The 20,105-nt window shown below is 23.6% G+C and overlaps 8 protein-coding genes across 8 annotated transcripts; 6 read left to right on the top strand and 2 right to left on the bottom strand.

The window, feature by feature from the left end:
* Window positions 1–9: 9 nt before the first annotated feature.
* On the top strand, window positions 10–2,868 carry PCHAS_0412500 (conserved Plasmodium protein, unknown function; the record flags this gene model as incomplete). Its single annotated transcript, XM_736406.2, has 1 exon — window positions 10–2,868. One exon carries the CDS (start codon window positions 10–12, stop codon window positions 2,866–2,868), a length of 2,859 nt encoding a protein of 952 aa, XP_741499.2.
* A 67-nt stretch (window positions 2,869–2,935) lies between these two features.
* Window positions 2,936–5,474, bottom strand: PCHAS_0412400 (conserved Plasmodium protein, unknown function; the record flags this gene model as incomplete). Its single annotated transcript, XM_016800011.1, has 7 exons — window positions 2,936–2,994; window positions 3,110–3,163; window positions 3,295–4,380; window positions 4,470–4,545; window positions 4,637–4,738; window positions 4,835–5,032; window positions 5,202–5,474. 7 exons carry the CDS (start codon window positions 5,472–5,474, stop codon window positions 2,936–2,938), a joined length of 1,848 nt encoding a protein of 615 aa, XP_016653308.1.
* Window positions 5,475–6,133: 659 nt separating this feature from the next.
* Window positions 6,134–9,540, top strand: PCHAS_0412300 (conserved Plasmodium protein, unknown function; the record flags this gene model as incomplete). The annotated part of the gene is made up of 17 exons (XM_016800010.1): window positions 6,134–6,320; window positions 6,463–6,524; window positions 6,684–6,744; window positions 6,815–6,937; window positions 7,076–7,141; window positions 7,304–7,387; window positions 7,483–7,550; window positions 7,664–7,901; window positions 8,008–8,086; window positions 8,180–8,219; window positions 8,304–8,418; window positions 8,527–8,568; window positions 8,660–8,819; window positions 8,936–9,035; window positions 9,163–9,218; window positions 9,321–9,355; window positions 9,497–9,540. The coding sequence occupies 17 exons, from the start codon at window positions 6,134–6,136 to the stop codon at window positions 9,538–9,540; spliced, it is 1,560 nt and encodes a 519-aa protein (XP_016653307.1).
* Window positions 9,541–9,802: 262 nt separating this feature from the next.
* Window positions 9,803–12,402, top strand: PCHAS_0412200 (conserved Plasmodium protein, unknown function; the record flags this gene model as incomplete). The annotated part of the gene is made up of 6 exons (XM_016800009.1): window positions 9,803–9,996; window positions 10,157–10,364; window positions 10,554–10,617; window positions 10,827–10,936; window positions 11,174–11,609; window positions 11,780–12,402. The coding sequence occupies 6 exons, from the start codon at window positions 9,803–9,805 to the stop codon at window positions 12,400–12,402; spliced, it is 1,635 nt and encodes a 544-aa protein (XP_016653306.1).
* A 297-nt stretch (window positions 12,403–12,699) lies between these two features.
* Window positions 12,700–15,036, bottom strand: PCHAS_0412100 (Ras-like G protein, putative; the record flags this gene model as incomplete). The annotated part of the gene is made up of 1 exon (XM_733480.2): window positions 12,700–15,036. The coding sequence occupies one exon, from the start codon at window positions 15,034–15,036 to the stop codon at window positions 12,700–12,702; it is 2,337 nt and encodes a 778-aa protein (XP_738573.2).
* A 412-nt stretch (window positions 15,037–15,448) lies between these two features.
* PCHAS_0412000 (conserved Plasmodium protein, unknown function) lies at window positions 15,449–17,368 on the top strand (the record flags this gene model as incomplete). The annotated part of the gene is made up of 1 exon (XM_737348.2): window positions 15,449–17,368. One exon carries the CDS (start codon window positions 15,449–15,451, stop codon window positions 17,366–17,368), a length of 1,920 nt encoding a protein of 639 aa, XP_742441.2.
* A 621-nt stretch (window positions 17,369–17,989) lies between these two features.
* PCHAS_0411900 (YGGT family protein, putative) lies at window positions 17,990–19,083 on the top strand (the record flags this gene model as incomplete). Its single annotated transcript, XM_016800008.1, has 5 exons — window positions 17,990–18,208; window positions 18,380–18,441; window positions 18,576–18,629; window positions 18,750–18,870; window positions 18,997–19,083. The coding sequence occupies 5 exons, from the start codon at window positions 17,990–17,992 to the stop codon at window positions 19,081–19,083; spliced, it is 543 nt and encodes a 180-aa protein (XP_016653305.1).
* A 118-nt stretch (window positions 19,084–19,201) lies between these two features.
* PCHAS_0411800 (conserved protein, unknown function) lies at window positions 19,202–19,915 on the top strand (the record flags this gene model as incomplete). Its single annotated transcript, XM_737093.1, has 1 exon — window positions 19,202–19,915. One exon carries the CDS (start codon window positions 19,202–19,204, stop codon window positions 19,913–19,915), a length of 714 nt encoding a protein of 237 aa, XP_742186.1.
* Window positions 19,916–20,105: the final 190 nt, after the last annotated feature.

Here is a 20,105-nt window from a genome sequence, read left to right as displayed (position 1 = left end):
AAATGTATCATGTTATCAAAGCCAAGGGAAATCGGTAAAAAATTATGGAGTATATTATATATGAATAAAAGAAAAAAAATAATATATGCTTTTTCTGTTATAGCACCTGGATATTATTTATATAAAACAGGATGTAACAAGAATGAATTTGAAACTATACGAAATAATAATGATATAGAAAAGTTGAAAAATTTGAATATTAATAATATATGTTCTTATGTACCATTACTTATTTTGAATATATATGATAATTATATATATAAAAATAAAATCTTAAAAAAAATATATTTTAAATATAAAAAAAGATCGAACAAAAAAAATTATAATGACATTAAAAATATATTAGATCAAAATGATACAACAATAAATTACGATTTTATTTATAATGAAAAAAGTATATTTAATAAGTTATATATATATGAATTAGTTTTAGAAACAAGTATTAAATATGCAATACTTTCTCCCAAATTAAGTATACACATCCTTAAAGAGTTATCATCCTATTTTGTAAATTTAAACCCTAAATTATATAATGAAAAAGACTTTTCTATACATACAAAAATAGAAAAAAATAAACGACAAAAAATAATTAGATCTATATTTAACTGGTTCCCAAAATATAGACATCCAGAAAGTAGTACGATCTATTATTCAGGCGATGCCAATCCCAAAAATATTAAGAAAAATGAAAAAAAATTTAGAGAACCATATGAAGATATAATAAAAAATGGAAATGTCTATGAAAAATATGATATACATAAATTTGAAGAGGCTTATCAAATAGACCCCAATATGAATAATGGATACGATGTAGTTACATTAAATTTGCTATATTTAATTAATAAAATATATGACAATGTTAATAGGGTTTGTTTAAATACAAATACAAATATTTATATCCATTTTTATGTAATTAATATTTTAAAATATATATGTTATAAGCATTATAGAAATATGCTCAAAAATCATTCTCATTTAGAAGACCTGATAAATGGAAACAAAAAAAAGACTGCTTATGATTATATATATGCATTTTTTTTTAAAAATAATAATACAAAATATAGCGAAATAAAGGATAGTGACAAAAGTCTATTCTGCTTTGATTCAGAAAATTATTTAAACAATTTGAAGAACCAAATAAATAACGAATCGACACACTTTGCAAACAATGAAAGCTGCTATATGAATGAACATGGCTTGAATGGGAAGGGTGAAAAGAAAGGAGCTACTTCAAACAATTTTGAAAAAAGTGTGTTAGAGGATCCAGAACATGCTAGTGAAATTAAAATTATGAATGATTTATATTTAGTTCTATATTTAAGATTACTTTTTGAAAGCTCTATAAAAATTTTAAGCATTAAAAAAAATATATCGATATTGGAAAAAAAACAAAAATTTGATAAAGATCATCAAATAATTTACATGAATCCAGCAGATTCAATAAATAATTTGAAAACCAACTTTTTGAAACGATTTAGAAAAAATGAAAATAAAAAAGCACAAACCATTTTTTTACGTCCATATAGTGAATTTGGAATGTGGGGACTAGCAAAAGCAGATCGAAAAAATAAAGAAATTTCAAATTATCAAGAAAATATTAAAAATGCTGAAAAAAAAAGCATAACAAATAAAGATAATGTAAACCCTTTTTTATATTATTTATTGCAATGCAAAAATGTTTTGAGTTTAGGCACTAAGACAGACAATATAAAAAATAATGCATATGCAAATGTTTCGATTGATGAGGAAAATAATAAAATTCCTAAAAAAAAAATATCTTTTATACCATCATTTTTCTTTTTTTCTTCAACACCACCATCATATACTAGTTGTTTCATTTCGTCTGAGTCGAATGGAAAGGATAATGAAAAAAGTAGTGGCTTTTATTTAAGCCCATTTTTGAAAAATACAAAAATAATCCGTTTTTTTTCAGATACTTTAACCAAGGTTGAAATGCAAAAAAAAAAAATGAAAACTTATTTGGAAATAAAAATTTTTAAAGTTAAAAGAAATATAAATTATTACATTTTTAATGTAGATCAAGTGTTAATAAATAAATACTATAATTTAATTCATAAAAGAAATATAAATAAAATTAATACCCATTTAAATAAATCAAAAGAAAAGGATGTAGACATAAAAAAGTTTAACGATATGTACACATCCATGATTAAAAATCTACATAATATATTTTCCTTTATCTATTTAATAGATGAACATCCAGGTGTCTATAAAATCGTGAGCTTATACAGTACAAACGTTTTTTATGAATATAATTATTTAAATGAAAATCAAAATATTTTCTACACAAATTGTATAAAGAAATATTTACACTATTTTAATAATAATTTATTATACAAGTTTTGTTTTACTAATAATTCTGTTGGTCATGATAACAAAAAATCGGAAAAAAAAAATCGAAAAAAAAAGGAAAAAAAAAAGGAAAAAAAAAGAGGAAAAAATTATGAACAAGCTTTTTTTTATTGCAAAAATGATATTAACTTATTACTCTTTTTATACAGCCAACGTATAAAAAGTTGTTTTTATATTTTTTCTTATATTTTTAATAAATATAATTTAAAAACAAATTATCATTTAAATTATATTTACTATAAGTTAAATTATTTAATTTTATTCCCTACTAAAAATTATCTGCTTTTTTTTATATTAAATTTCCCTTATCTTGCATATAACAATTTGTTTACATGTTTTTCTTTTTTATATTTTTTATGTACATATTCATATTTATTTTTATTCTTAGTTTATCAATCTTACACTTTTTCAAATCTTCATTATTTTAGAATACTTTCTGATCAGGGTATATATATTTACCTGCACACATTGTATAATAATTTTAGAAATATCTAAATATGCTTTATCCTTATATTGGTGTATATATATATATACACGAAATTATCCAGCTTGCTTATTTTCGTCAAATGTGTCTACTGCATTGAGGGCAGTTTTCTATGGGGCCTGAGTCTACTTCTTCATCTGTTAAGAAGTAAGAAATTCAGAGTATGGCAAAAGATCGAAGCATATGAAAATGAAAATGTATTTGACACACCATGAGATATCGCAAAATGCGTATGATAAAAGGTTGCCTTACTTGTATTAAAAATATGGTACCCACAATCTGGACATTTAAAATCATAATATTTTTCTAAAGTAAAAAAAATAAACAAGATGAAAAACCTATGTTATTTTCGTATTATATGAAATAAGACAAGTCAAACAATTTCTGTAGTAAACTATAGACAAAAGTATACTATTTTATTTTCAACGAAACATTACTTTGCTTAAAAGAAATAGCGGGATGATGTTCGTCTATCAATTTATCTTTTTCTATATTTATATTTTTTTTAAACATTGAATTATCTACATCTGGAGATACATCAATTTTGTATCCGTATTTTAATAAATCTAAAATTGTTTTTTCATTTTTATTTATTGGATAACTTTCATTAAGAATTTCATATTGATGCTTATATTTCATATATTCTATTTTTTGTATATAATGTAATAATTTAACTCTCATTCGTTCATAAAAAATATCATTAGTTATATTTAGAGCCTCATCACTTTGATTTAGTTGTTTTAATCGAAAATTTGTTACTTCTTCTCGAGATTTATTTTGGCTATTTTCATATAAATCTGCATCAAAATCTTCAATCATATGTTTATTTGATTTGCTCAAGGTTTTCAAATTTATTTCATTTTCTTCTTGAGCACTATTATCAAGGTTTACTGTTTCGAGAAAATTTTTAAAATCAATATCTGCTTGTTCGACAAATTCATTTTTAAGATTTTCAACACTTGAATTGTTATTTCTTTTATAACTTTCAATATAATCATCAATATTCTTTTTCATAGCTATAGTGTCTTCATCATCATCTTCTTCTTCTTCGTTTTTTGTTTCTTTTATATTATTATTTTGTTCATATTTATTTATGTTTTTGTTTTTGTTTTTATTAATCATATATTCATTATCATTAAAATAAAATAAATTTTGATCCGATTCAATATGCTCAACTATTGAATCATTAAATGAATGTAATTTTTCATATGCCTTTTTTAATTCTTTTAAATATTCACTACTTTCTACATCTATATATTCGTCTACTTTTCCTTGATCTGGCATTACACTTATTTCATCTTTTACTGTACCAATGCCATCATATCTTTTTGTTTTTTTTTCAAATATTTTTAATAAATATTTATAATCATAATTAAAATATATATCATCTTCGTGAATATTTAGTTTTATCTTTTTCAAAGCATCTTCTAAGTTATACTTTATGTTTGTTCGCTCACAAAAAATGTTGTATCGTTCGATTTTTTTCCTAACAAGGTCGTTTACACATTCATCATAAATTTGGGCTAAAAAAAAGGGAAGCAGAAAAAAAAAAATATATATACACACATATGCATATTTATATAGTAAAACTATTACAGTAATTAATTATAACCTTTTATATTTTGTATGATCTCTAATACTTTATGTTTGCTCTTGAAAAAGTCCACTATATGCATAATCGAAAATAGCTACAATAAAGAGAAAACAATATACATATTAAAGGCTGTTAAATTGTAGCACATTATTTATATGAATAGAAGGGAGGGAAAAAATGTTTACTGCTATGTCATCTTCCAAAAGAAAAGAATAGAGGGATAAGAAATGCTCTGCTGATTTTGCGTCTTTAATTTGTTTGCTCACTATATCTAATACTGAAGATATCTGAAATGGGAGGAAAAAAAATAAAATAATATGAACATATGGTATAAATAAATGATGAGAAAATAGCCAAAGATATTGTCATGAATATAATATTACTGTATTCCTATCTATTTTAAAATGCTTAATAAGATATGATATCGTGTTGATAACTTTAAAATTTATTTTTGAAAGTATTGCATGCTGAAATATTTTTTCAATATCGTCTTTTTCCAATTTTATGCCTTTTGTGGTTTTTATAAGCTCCTTAACTTTAGTCAGTTCGCTAAGATTCATCAAAATGTTTTCCCAAAATTTCTAAAAAAAAGAAAGTAAACATTAAAGAAAAATATAATACCACCATTCTTTTGAAGCTAATAAAAAGCCAATTTTCTTGTTGTATCTTGTTCTCATAGAACAACAAAATTGTGTAGATTAATCAAAAGATACACATATAATATATATACATAGCTACTCCATATTTAACCTCATTTTTTCCACGGTGTATATATTTATAAAAAAAGAGGCCATTTTTCAGTTTATCAAAGAGAAGTAATTTTTGTCGTATTCCCCTAACAGGTACTTTTACAAATATCTTTTTTTTAAATCGTATATTATTATTCCTTATACGGGAAAAATGTGATGTGCTTTTTGGAAGGTTGTTAATAAAAAATTGATTCTTATTTATAAGACATCTAACATTTAATACATGAAATAAAATAATATATAATAGGAAAGCACTATAACTTTTGAAAGGCATCTTAAAACTTAAAAAAATTCCAAATTTTACATAAAAAATAATATAATATACTACATCACTTAAAAGTTATTATCATTTCGCTATTAATCACACAAAAAAAAACAAACACAAACAAATAAAATGCTTTTAAAAGGGAAAAATTAAATTAAAAGGAAATAATAATAATGTTAAGTATGGAACAAAATATTCCCCTTTTGTATTCTTGCAAGTATGACATTTTTATTCAACATTATGAAGGTGTGTGTTTTTTTCTTTTATTATAACTTTATTATATTTAATTTAATATAATTTAAATAAATTCAAGTAAATATTTATATTGAAAAAATTAAACAACTCTCATGTATATAGCAAAAAAAATTAAGAACCTGTATTCTCATTACATTTTATTTTGTAACTTTTTTTTTTTTTTTTTTGATATAATTCTATTGTTCATTTATTTAACCATCTAACTATTTTTCTATTCTATTATTTTTATTATTATGTTATAATAACAATATTTTAAGAATTGTTTTATTATTACTTTTTTTTGTGTGCGATGCTTTTTTTATAATTGATGAATTCATCGAGCCATTAAAAATCCTTCGTTTTATCATCTTTTTTTTTGTTTGTTTGTTTTTATAGTGTATTTGCCTAAGATACCATTTTTCGCTTAACAAATAATGAAAATTATTTTAACTATAGCAATATTTTATATTTGCTTATGCCATCACAGTTTTATAGAAAATAAGAAAGTTGCAGTTTCCGTTTTTTCCTACCTTGTGCATAATAAAAAAAACATAAAGCGTTTCCCTCGTAAATCAAGGAAACAAATATATGCCAAAAAAAATATTATTAAATATGATGAAGGTATTACATGGAACGCATACATATGCATCGAAAGAGAGAGAGCAAAATAACATATTTTCACAGTGATAGCGAACGATACAAAAGTTTATTTACATGTAGTACCTTAGATATAATGATTCATTTTTTACTTTTTTTAAATCAGTTGTAACACAAAAAGACATTTCAAATATAAACACACTTGTGTTGGCTTTATTAGAATACAAAGTAAGTATAGCTTTAATTTCTTCTTTTAAAAATTATTTCAGTTTTGTGATTATCCTGTTTTTTGTATGCACATATATGCTAATATACCCACGATACACATTTATCTCTCTTTACTATATTTTTATTTGGGAACAACCCGCCAATTTTTATCTACCCAAGAAATTACATAACAATTTATTAGTTCCAGAGAAATATGTCTTAAAATCAGAGGATAACGAAAGTAATTTTTTTTTTTTTTAAACTATAAAGTATAATGGACAATAAACATTTATATCCTTAATTTTATGCAGATTTAAAAAATTTTAAACTTTGGGAAAAGCTACAAAATGTTAAAAATGAAACAAATGACAAAAAGAAAAAATACATTTACCTTATTTTAAAGAATATAGATTTTCCATTAAGCACAATATTTAGTAAGCCGTCTTTTTATTTTTTTGGCTAGTTTTTTTTATTTTTTGGCTAGTTTTTTATTTTTTTGGCTAGTTTTTTATTTTTTTGGCTATTTTTTTTCCCTTTTGGCTGTAAATTTCCCCTTTTTATACGTTACTTAGCTGAAGAAGAAATTACCAAATTTGGAGAGGATGACGCAGAGGTTACTACAATGTCTAAATTATCAAGTAGGATGCACACAAAACTAAAGAACCATAGATTAAACCTATGAATATATCTCATTAAAAATAAACAAATAAATTAAAATATGGTGTGTATTGCTTATTTATTTATTACTAACTATTTTGAATATAATGATGGTCATAATTTATTGGGAATATTTTTATTAGCTGATGAAAATCTACACTATGATTTTGATGAGAGACGAGAAGTTTGGAAAGAATTGTTTTCTCCATATATCAAAAAGGAAAAAGGTTATTTAAAACGAGCAATTTTTTAAATTAATTTTTTAAAATACAAATGTAATAAATAAAATTTTTTAAATGTCATTTTATCAATTTTTTTATAGATATAAAAAGTGAAAACATTAAGGACTTTTTGTCATCATATAAATTTATACCGAAAATAAGTGAACAGGTAATAAACTGGGACATACTTAATAAATTACCCTTTATATAGACACACATATAATATTCAATTATAAGCGATATACATATTAAACAATCGACCATTTTATATATAATATTTAGGGTACGCTACCAGAATATTCCAATAAAAGTACAAGAAAAAAAGGAATTTTAAAACATATATTACAAGAATTAAAAAAAAATGATATATTTTGCTCTAAATATAATTATTATTATGACAATATTTATAATAATACAAATGACGAAGAAATAAATGAATATTTTAGACATGTTATGAAATTTAAAAAGACATATGAAACTTACGATACATTTGTCAATGCAAACAAACAATTTTTAACGGGTATACCATATTTAATCTTATTATTATTATAACATATATGTGCATTATATACTATTGCCAAACTTGTTACACACAATACACGCCTCTATTTTTTCCCCTTTTGAAGAAAACCGAAAAGAAAAAAAGTATTTTCTATATACTCGAAAGGAAACAGAAGGAGCTCATTCATATGATTTTGACAAATGGTATTCATACGTATATACGTAAATATGCATACTTTTTATGCCCATTTTAAATACCTCTTATATATATATTAAATTTGTTTCGGAATTTTTTAGGTCGTTTTCCGATTTTGTGGAAGCTCTAATATTCTTTAATGTAAAACATAACATAAAGAAAAATATAATAAATGAAATGAAACATTAGTAACTGCCTCAATTTTCATTTTTTCCTTATTCTTAGGATTTATATCTCGATTTAAATAAGGAAAATTACGAAAAATATAAAAGCGACCCAGAAAATGAGAAACTTGATATTATCGATTTCAACAAAATTAGTTCCGGTTTTGTCGTCCCGAGTTAGTTTATCTACATATGCATATATCCATTATATATAATATATGAATCGTTATATTATTTCATTAAATATACTACATACACTTTAACAATTTTTTCACAAAATAAAGATGATTCTGTGTGGCCAAGCGAGTGGCATGACATGCCATTGGGTAAGAACTAAAGAATAATACAATGAGATACGCGAAAACATATATCCAATACTTATATATATACATACCTTTTTTATCCGAAAATATTAAGGCAAATACATACTGCAACTAAGAATGGGGGACATCGATGGGAAGTTTCATTTTATAAGAAGGGCGATTTTGGATTATTTATTGTTTGATTTTCAGTCAGAAGAATATAAAAATAAATATATCGATTTTACATGGAGAAAACTTTATTTCGGACTAGCATGGTTAGTGTACTTATCAATTGTGCGCGCCTTTTTAAAATATGACTTTCAAAAATGTGAGAAATATATTATTCCCATATATATATGCATGGATGTAAACCCTTATTTCCATTTCTTAGGTTTATCCACACACGAGGACATCCAATAGTTATTACGCCTTTTGAGAAAATTCAATTTCAAACATTTTCAATGGACTTTTGCAAACCTGAAGAAATCCAAGTTTGAAAAAATACAAATATATTTATTTAATATGTCCATTAAGAAGTGTATATATAATACTCTCCTTGTGCATATAATTTTATATCCGCCTTATAAAATAATGAATGTTTTATTTATCATTATTTAGGGCTTATATTTGGGATTTCTGATTGTTCAGGCGCAATCGCATGGAAAAATGTTTTGGTATGGCGAACATTGAAATAATAAATAAGTACATATAGTAACACAAATCAATGTATACGCACGTGGGTAATTAATGCACCTAACATTTGTCTTTTTTTACAGGAATAATTATAGAGATAGATTTGACTTCATGAAGGGTAATAAACATATACATTCATTCATATTATACCATTATTTAGATTCTTTTAAGTCTTATCCATATCCTCTTACATATAATTATTTCCTCTCTCCTATTAATATGGCAATGCCCACATATATCAAATTACATTTTTTCATAGGCCTTGAAATAAATATTAGAAGTGCAGATGAATTAATTTTTTAAAGTTTTTTTTTCTTTTTTTGTATATATATACTTTAAAATAACGCACACATTTTTCCTTTGATTAAAAAAATATATATTTTTTTTTAACAAAAGTAATAACTTTATACTTTTTAAATGAAAAACATTGTATGAATAAAAAAAATAGGGGAATAAAAAACCCATTTATATTAATTTATTTATATTCATACCACCCTTTGTTTCTCTATATTTAATGTAAATATAATTTCTTTTTCTATATGAAATAATAAATCATAAGAAAAAGATGAAAAATGTGCATATAATAACTAATAAGATAGTAGAGGAAAGGGTAAAAGAATATTGCAGAAAAATCGAGGAAAACAAATTAAAAAATGTTAAGGCTACCATACAAATTGATAAAAATAAAATAAGCATAAATAATAAAAAGAAGCTATATCTCGAAAAATTGAGAAACGATGAGATTGAAAGAAATAATAAGTAAATGTAGACTATTTTTGTGAAAAAGCACCTTTCGTGAGCTTTTATTTATGCTTCTATTTTCTTTCATATGATATTTCTGTACTCCTATGTCTTAGTATTTCCTCATCACTCTCCAAACCATTTATCCATTTATTTTTGTTATTTCTTTATCTTCTAGTATACTAAAGAAGAAGTTAGAGCATATTAACAAAAGAGAAAAAAAAGACGTGAGCGTACTGAAACAAGCAACCCTACAACATCTTTCTACAAATAAAAAAAATTTCTTGTCTGAAAATATAAAGAAAGCAAAAATAAAAGTAGAAAAGAAAAGAATAAATCATGCAAATGCTAATTCTACTCTGAACGAGAACAATGTTATTAAAAATGTACGTAATATTATAGACAAATATAAAAAATATATTAAAATAATGCGAAATTGAGAAAATCACAAATTGATTTATATTTGTATCCATTATCTTTTTCATTATTCATATCAATAATTTTGCATGTACACACAATAAAATTATAAGTAGCTAAAAAAATAAGTTTGTATTCACGAATTTTTATTTCTTTAGCCTAAAAAAATTGTATACAAAGGTTACATAGACGATATAAAAAAATGTTATAAGTTCTATATAGGTAATGAAATATAAATAATAAAAAGCCTTAGAAATGTAATAGTAATATAGTATTGTAATGATAGCTAAGTTGTAATAAAAATATTACTTGTTCATGCAAAAAGAGAAAATAAAAAATTAAAATTTGTAGTCATGTGCATATGTGTGTGCACATCCATTTGCTTACATAAAATTTTATGTATTCCCTATGTTTTGCATTTCAAAATTAAGAGGTAAAAGTCGACGAAGAGGGGACTCTAGATATCCTCTCTTTAAATTTAAAAAGCAAGAAAGTAAAAAAATTAACCTATGAAAAGGAGAAACACGATGAAATGCTAAATGTATGATCCCATAATGAATAAAATAAATGATGAGAAAAATTTGATAAACTCTGTAGTGTTATAAATCCATTCATTTTTTGTGTGTGATTGTGTTTATCCTTTTTTATTATGATAAAACAATTATAATTTATGACTGTTCATGTAATTTTTACCTTCATAGCTATATTCTAAGTAATTTTGCATGTACGTTCATAATTTAAATGTGTAAATGGCTGTTTTTTTTTATTTTTCTCTCAGAGCATGGAGACTTACGAAGCAATGGTGAAAAAAATAATTACAACTGAAGAAGAGCATACAGAACAAATCCAAAAAAAAAATATAAAAAAAAAAAAAAATATTTTTAAGGGAAGAGAAAGACTTACAGGAATCACAAATCAAGTTATTGTGGACAACATTGAAAAGACATGTGATTTTTATATAAAAAAATATTTTAGTGATGAGTTTGATGATATAAATTCAACAAAAGAAATAAATAACACCAATGATACTAATACAAACCAGAATGATGATGATATAAATTTAAAAAAAAAAAAAAACTCATTTCGTTTAATGAAAAATGAATTATTATACAAGTCGCGAATAAACGAAGCACAAGCTATGTTAATATTCCAAAAAATAAAAGAAAAACTTAAACAAAATCCAAAAATAAACTTTGGATTAGTAATAGACGAAGGTAATTACTTTGTAAATTGTGAAAAATTATTATTACTTTTTGCTGCTTACTTAATTTATTTTTTAGAACGTGGTAGACCCCTAAATAGTAAAGCGTAGAATATGTTCATAAATTCATTGTATTTGGCCATTTTATGTATTTTTTGTTCCTTTTCCATTTTTTCTTCTTAGTAGACGATCCTCTTTATAATGAAAACGCCAAAAAAATGAGTATACAAACAAAATATAATAAAAGTAAAAAAGATTTAAAATTAAAACAAAACTCAAAATCCCAAAGTATAAAACTAAATGATACCAAAAAAATTGGCTCGAAGCAATCAAAAATCAATGATGCAAATAATACAGTACAAGAAAAACAAACCGATCAAACTTGTGATATCGATAATTTAAATAAAGTTGCAGAGGAAGAAACAACGTTAAAAACAAATGATGTGGAACTGAAAAATGCTCAAGATAATGAACAACCTAATTCCAACGAAGAAGAAAGCTTTAATAAAGCAGTTCCATACATTTCTAATGAGGAAATAAACCCAGATCATTTTGCTCCCCATACTAATGAGGAAATAAACTCGGATAATCCTGTTCCCGATACTAATGACGGAATACACTCAGACCATTTTGCTTCCCATGATAACGACGAAACCAATTGTAATAAAGAAAAGGAATCAGAAATGGATATGCATAAAAATAATGATGAATTGACAAAGACAACTGACGAAGCGTTACACAATGAACAAATAGATAATGAAACTGCAAACAACCCCATTGATATAAATCCTGTTAAGGATGCATAAAATGGATACTAATAAAATTAATGGAAATGAGAATAACAAACATTATAGTAAATAAAATTAAAGGAGAAGCAAAGCTTTAATGCTTTCGAAAACTAATAGGACTATGCCCACAAATATGTGTTGGATAGGATATAAGATACCAAATTGGTTATTTCATGTTTGTAAAAATAAGTTTAAAGAATGTAAACACATATATACTGGCATTTTACATTACACAAAAAAAAAATGAAAAAAACTAAAAAAAAAGCGATATAGCTATTACACAAATTAAATGGGGTTTCTTCCCATTTTTTTATTTTATTTGATAATTTGATTTTTCTTGACATTTTTATTATCGCATGTAGTTTTAAAAACAAACTGAATATTAACATATTTTAAATCAAATTGATCTTTTAATTTTTTTTTGAAAAAAGTCAAATAATTATTGGGTATATTTTTATAAAGGTTGGTAAAAATAAGAAAAGTAACTGGGTTTTGTCTAATCTGTTTGATAAATTTAAAATTACATTTTTGTTTTTTTAACCAAGGTATTGGAAATAATTTAATAAATTGTATAAGAAATAAATTTAAAGTCGATGTAGATATAGTTATATTATTTCTTTTATTTATATGTGTAATAAGTTTAAGTAATGAATTAACATGACTATCATTATTATTATTTAAAAATAATACTGGTATATCACTAAATGTATTTGTTATACTTTTTAGAAATTCACTTCGTTTGTTTTCATAATCTGTAACAATTAAATCTATTTTACTAACTATAAATATTATATTTTTTTTTTCTTTTAATAAATAAAATAACATTTTTTTATCATCCTTATTCAGACATATGTTATTATCTTTGGCTTCTTTAATATATACACATATATCCGATTTACGAATATTATTATATACTCGATTTTCTTCATCATAATATAAATCTTCGTTTCTAAATCTATGTTGTTTTTTTAAACTACATGTATCTAAAATTGATATCTTTTGGTCTTTATATACTATACTCATATCTTCATTTACATATTTTCTTTTTTTTCCAAATAATTCATATATATCATTTTCATTTATTATATTTTTTTTTAAAACTGTTTCAATAAGTGTTGTTTTTCCGCAATTCTTTTCCCCTAAAATACATACTTTTATTTCACTTGGTTTATTTTCAGATTTATGTTCTGCTAAATTGGCTGTTTTAGATATCCAATCGTTTGCTCTTTCTTCTTTCGCCATAGTACTTTCATCAAAAGTATCGTATGAACTACATTTTGAAATTTCGTCCTCTTCTAAATAATTTGCACTATCTCCTGGTTGGCAAACTTGTGTCTCTTCTTCTACGCAGTGGCTAGTTACATCATTATCATCACTGGAAATTTTGTTTTTTTCGTTTTCCTGATTTATAGAAATTTGATTTTTGCTCAGGTTTATCAAACTATACAAATTTGTGTCCTTATCCCTGTTAATAATTTTTCTAAGCAATTCCATTCTTTTATTTTTTAATTTTTTGAATATTTTTTTTTCTTTTCCATCTTCAGTGTTTTCTTGAACCCATTTTTCTATATTATTTGGATCAATCCATTTCCCTTCATCTTTCAAGGCTTTAGTTTCATTTTCGTTATTTGACTGATCAATGTCATTATTATTGTTGTAATCGTTGTTGTTATTTTCTTCTTTTCGGGGCTCGTACATTCTGTTTGCATATTTTTTTTGCAAATCATCTTGGCTTATTGTTTTTAATTCCTTGTTCAGAATTTTTTTACTAAAGTAGTCATTAAATAGCTGGTCGTTGGATTTTTCTTTTTTTTTTAAATCAATAAATTTATAAAAATAGTTCTTTATTTCTCCATTTAAGGTCGGCCGAAATATTCTCAAACTATCGTCGATAAACTCGTGCATATCATATTCATCCGATTTAGATGGATCTTCATAAAAATCAGTTTTAAAACTGGCTTGTTCATTTTTAGATACATTATTTCTAATCACAGATTTGTCTGCTTCTATTTTTGTTTGCTTAACTCGCTCTTTTATTATATTAATTAAGTTTGCATTTTTATTGTGACTGTCTAAGGAGTATGGAAAAAAAATAATATTTGTAAAATGTTCGTACATATCAAGAAAATTATACTTTATTTCATCGAAGTATATATCATCTAAGTTGTTTTGGACAATTGTAAATATATTATCATGTTGTTTATATATATCTTTTATTATATTATGAGCAAGTATATCTGCTTGTCTTATTTCTGAACCTTTAACAGGAAATAAAATTAAATTACTATTTATAATTGTATTAAAATAATTTTTTATTATATTATTATTTTCAAAATTTTTATCATAATTTTTAGATTTCCATATTTCGAGCTTTTTTAGCATTTTCTCATTCACTCCCAAAGTGTCAACAATTAAACATTTTCTATTTTCTATAGTAATTAAATTTTCATTATTTTGAATACAATAATTTTCTATATTATTTATAACAGATTTTTTATGTGTTTCATTCAGTTTTTCAAGTAAACAATTATTTAGTGTAGATTTCCCACTATTACATGCCCCCACTATATTTATTTTATAATAAATTTTTCTGAACTGTACATGTTTATAATACACATTTTTTATTAATACTATTTTGTTAATATATTTCATATTGATTTCTTTAACTTATTATTCATCAAATTAATTGAAAAAATAATAAGAACTTTTTTTTCTTTTCCACAAATATATACATTTTATTTATGTGCTAGCCTATACCAACATAATCCCTTTTTTACACAAAATTTGTTGCTATTCATTATTTTGGGCAAATAAAAAACTATTGCCAATTTTACAAATTCTACAAAATATATCTATTTTGAAATTCTAAAAAAATATATTTTCTCCATAACTTAAAGGAGTTCATAATAAAACGGATATTTCCCCTTATGTATTTCAAAAAAAAAAAAAAAAAAAAATAACTATTCTGCGCATATATGTAATACTTTATATTTTCCTATAACCATGTAAGGAAATTTCATTTTTCATTTTTTTTTCTTTTACTTTTCTCTTTTATACAATTTTCATGGAGAAAGAAAAAGCTGTGATAAACTTTGAGAATCTCAAAAATGTTTACAATCTATTTTTATATAAAATTAAAGAATCTGCCGATTTAAAAAGGCAAGGGAAATATGAAAAATGCGAAATAAATAGCCAAGATGAAGTAAGAAATGATGATGGAACTACAAAATGGGCAAACAACGACGTAAATGAGAAAGAGAGTGAACATTCGCAAAAAATCAATGATAATAAAATTGTGAATTCTTTGTATGGAAAAGAAACAACTTGTAATAAATATACTGATGAATGGGAAGAAAATGTAATCCTTTTTAGTTACATTGGAAAAAAACTATTTCTAAACAATAATTTAATTGTAAAAGAAGATGAAAATTTAAAAAATTATATTGTAGTAAAAAAGGACAACAACCTATGGATGATATTCAACAAGAGAAAGAGTCTCTATGCAGTAGTCATTTTATCTAATGCAAAAAAAGATAATAGAAAAAAATACCAAAAAAATAATGTAAAAAATAAATACTTATATATATATTCTGTTTATACTTATTGCAAAATTCGATATAATAGCGATTTGAGATACTTCATAAAAATTAACTTTTTAAAATCCACTTTTAAAGCTCTAAAAATTTGTACTATCAATTTTAACGAGCACTTGTTATTATTGTTACTAAATTATACATCATTACAGAAAGATGATATAAAAGATAAATTAAAACTATTTAATAATTCAAACATTCTTTACTTCGTTATAGTTACAATTTTTGAGCGTAAACATGATCAGGCTTTAATTGATACTGCAATGAGTGTGTTAAAAAAAGGAAAGAAAAAATCTAGTATTTTTCATATAATAAAAAATAAATCATATTATAATAGTTTGAAATTATTTAACTATGAACATGTTGTTTATCAAAATAAATTATATACAACTTTCTATTTTAATAACAATGATGGATCTGATTTATCTAAACAAAGGGAAAGTCTATATAATGAAGAAAAGAGAAAACAAACTGATAATATTTCATTAGTTAAACAAAGTAATGAATTTTTTCAAAATATATTATCCATTTTTTCTTTATTAAATATAGAAAATAAACCTTTATTAAATTTTTATAATTTAGAAAACCATACAAGAATATTTATATATAATTGTGAAAAGTTGAATAGAAATATTTTTATTAATTTTTTAAAAAGTTTTCAAAATTTTTATATCCATTTTGTAAATTTAAATACATTATTTGGTTTATATTTCAGTGAAACAGAAAGAAATATTGTTAACGTCTTTGAAAAATGTCATCGAGTTTTAAGACACGTTTCAAAAAATGTTTGTTTGGTCATCGATGGTATTGATATAATGGCAAAGAATGATATGAAAAATGCAAAGGAAAATGATAACTCGTCAATAATTGATGAGGCTACAAAAAATTGTAACAGTAGATTGTTGGCTACTTTGCTACTATGTCTGGATAGTGTAGACAATGATACTTCTAACAAGTATAAAACAACTAGCCAAAACCGTCAAAATCGTTTCGAAGCAAGCTCGGATGATAGTACAATAAATCCCCCCCAAAATCAACAAAATTGTAAAGAAGGTAAGAAGAAAAATATACATATGCATAACAACCAAGATGATTCGAATTTTTCTTTTTCCGAATTCAGTGATAAGAATGATTGCTCAGATAATACAGAAAGAGAAAGAGAGAAAAAAAAAAAAGGAAAAAAAAAAAAAAAATTGTCTGAACATATATATTTTGATATTAAAAAGCTAGAAAAAATTTATAAAGAAAAACAGGAAGAGCTAATAAAAAAAAAAAAATATAATAATTTAAGTGTTATTGTTATAAGTGATATGAACTTAACAAATTTTGATACTTCTTTAACAAGAGCAGGCAGATTTTTTCATTACATAAATTATCGTTCATTCTGCTAAGGAAATTTATTACCATTTTGTGTTAACCCAATAATAGGTGTGGCATGTTATACACTTTGTTATTCTTGCATGGGAACATATCGAAATAGTAATTTATATATCATATGTTTTTTTTTTGATATATATAACTAACTTTTTAATATTAATTTATTCATAATACCATTTTTATTTTGTTTTATATTGTTTTATTTTATATATTTTTTTATATTTTTTTTTATTTTTTTTTTGGTGGAGTTAACGGTTATACACATATGTATATCCCCATTCTTTGGGTAACTTAATAAAATATTTTTAAAAATTCATTTACTTTTTTAAAGTCAATCTATTATATTACGAAAATATTCTCTGTTTCATATTTCTAATGTTCAATGGCTTATTTTATGAATAAAAAAAATGTACGTTCATACATGTATATGGTCATAAATATAAGTAGCGAACTAGTAAAATGATGAGAAAAAAATTAAAAACATTTATGGAAAATAAAAATACTAGGAATATTTTCGCTGTTCCATGATTAGAAAAAAACAAAGTTTAACACATGCATTTGTTCACTTTTTTTTTATTCTCATATATATGCATACATAAACATATTCCCCCTTGTTTTTTTCTGTTTTGAAAAAGATGCCTTTTAATTTTATCTATATCTTGTTTATTATATTCTTTTTATTACCTGGAAATATAGAAGGTAAAAAGGTTAACATATCAGCATATAAAGCCTATATTTTATATTCCCAAAAAACGAAGAAATATCAATTATTAACCCCACGTAATAAAGCTATTAAAAATATTAAGGAAATACAGAAAGTTAAATCAAGTATTTATCTTCACAATACAATTCAGGTAACTATAACAAAAAAAAAATAATAAGGACATAAATGGCTAGCTAATAAAATAGCTAAATGAACAGCTAGCTAAAATATTAATAGCGAAATATAACGAAATAAGTAATAAACTTTATATTTAGCCACGCACACACATATGTATATAACATGCTGCTTCCTTTTTATGTAGAATCTAATAATCAACAATAAACTATTTCTGTTTAGATATTTTGTTATCCCTGCGTCTATTAGGTAATTAAAATAAAAAATATAGTAGCACCCACTTTTTGTTTATAAAAAATGAGAAGACTATGAACAGAATGCGTAAATATATAATAACATGATTTCGGTGTAAATATAAATATTATTTTTTTAATTTTTTATAGACTTTTTTTTAAAAATCTTCGATTTCTGAGATTGCCATTACTACATTTCGTAAGGTAATCCAATCGGCAGCATCTCATTTATGCAGATATAATTCATCTAGTATATGCTTCCCTTTTTTTGAAACATGTTTTTGCACCGTTTGACAATATATATTTGCATATTTTCTTTTTCAGGATATACAAATTTATAATATATATCCGGTGCCTTCTTGAATGGCTCCCCCAAGTTAATCCACACTTAAGTCCTTTTGTTTATGTTTTCACATACACAAATAGTTATGTCCAATTTTTTCATGTAAAATCAGAAAAATATAGAAAATATATCCGAGATATGTACACCATTTATGAATAAGTATACATAATATCGTATGCTTTACTAATTTAAATTCACATTATGTTTTTTTCACAATTTTTTTTGCAGAAATCTGTTCCCAACGTGTTCGGAATCGATTTAAGTGGAGTTTTTTCTTGGCTTTTTCTTGAGCTAGTAGAAAGTTTTTTATCATAAAATGAAGTAACATCGTTTTGTTAAAAAAAATAAATACACAAATATATTCCGACAAAATAAGATAGACAGTGCATTATAGATAAAAACCCCATGATGTTTTGAGAAATTTCACGAAATAATGTTTAAATCTAATTCTCATTTTTTAATGGTAACAAATTTGCGGTTTTTGGAACTGCAAAAAATGTTACTAAATAGATTTCAGGTTTTTAAAAATGAAGAAATAAGAATATTAAAAAAAGATAATATGAAAACAATTTTATATGAATGGGCAAAATTTTTAACAAAACAAAATATAAAAACAAATATAACAAATATTCCTGAACAAGTATTAGAAAATAAAATTGTAACTAAAATAATAAATGATGATATTGATTGTAAATGGCTAGTTGATAAAATTAATGTCAAAAATAAAAACGAAAACAATATAATACAAAATGAAGAATTAAAAAAAATTGATAATCTTCATTTTGATGAATATCCACAATTATTTTATTATGAATATCCACAATTTCCATATAATTACTATGATAAAAAAAAGATGACAAATTTTTATTCACTTATAAAATTCCCATATAATGATATAATTAATATTTCACGAAAAATAAAAAATGATAAAGAGGATGAACAAAATGATTTATCAAAAGTTGATGATACCAAAAATATGTTAAACGATAAAGACCATCAAGATCTTTATAAACTTAATAAAAATTGTGAAAATATTCAAAAAACTGAAGAAGAAGATAGTTTAAATTCGGAGAACTATTCTTGTGATAATTATATTTATGCCCCCTCAGAAATGGAAACATCAAAAGAAAATTATCATCAAACCTGAACGAACTAGCTAAAGCTAATCATTCAAAAGGGAAAATAATAAAAAATTTTAAATAAAAAGTTTAAGACGAAGAAATATTTATGTGCTCATGCACATATAGGTAGCTTATTAAAAACACGAAAAACAAAATTAGTTTATTTTGACATGCATATATGAAAAAAATTATAAATTTTTTTCTTTTTTGTTTTGA

The sequence above is a fragment of the Plasmodium chabaudi genome, assembly GCF_900002335.3.
Source record: "Plasmodium chabaudi chabaudi strain AS genome assembly, chromosome: 4".
Lineage (NCBI taxonomy): Eukaryota > Apicomplexa > Aconoidasida > Haemosporida > Plasmodiidae > Plasmodium > Plasmodium chabaudi.
The sequence above is the reverse complement of the archived record's forward strand: the minus strand, read 5'-3'. Positions and strand labels throughout refer to the sequence as shown.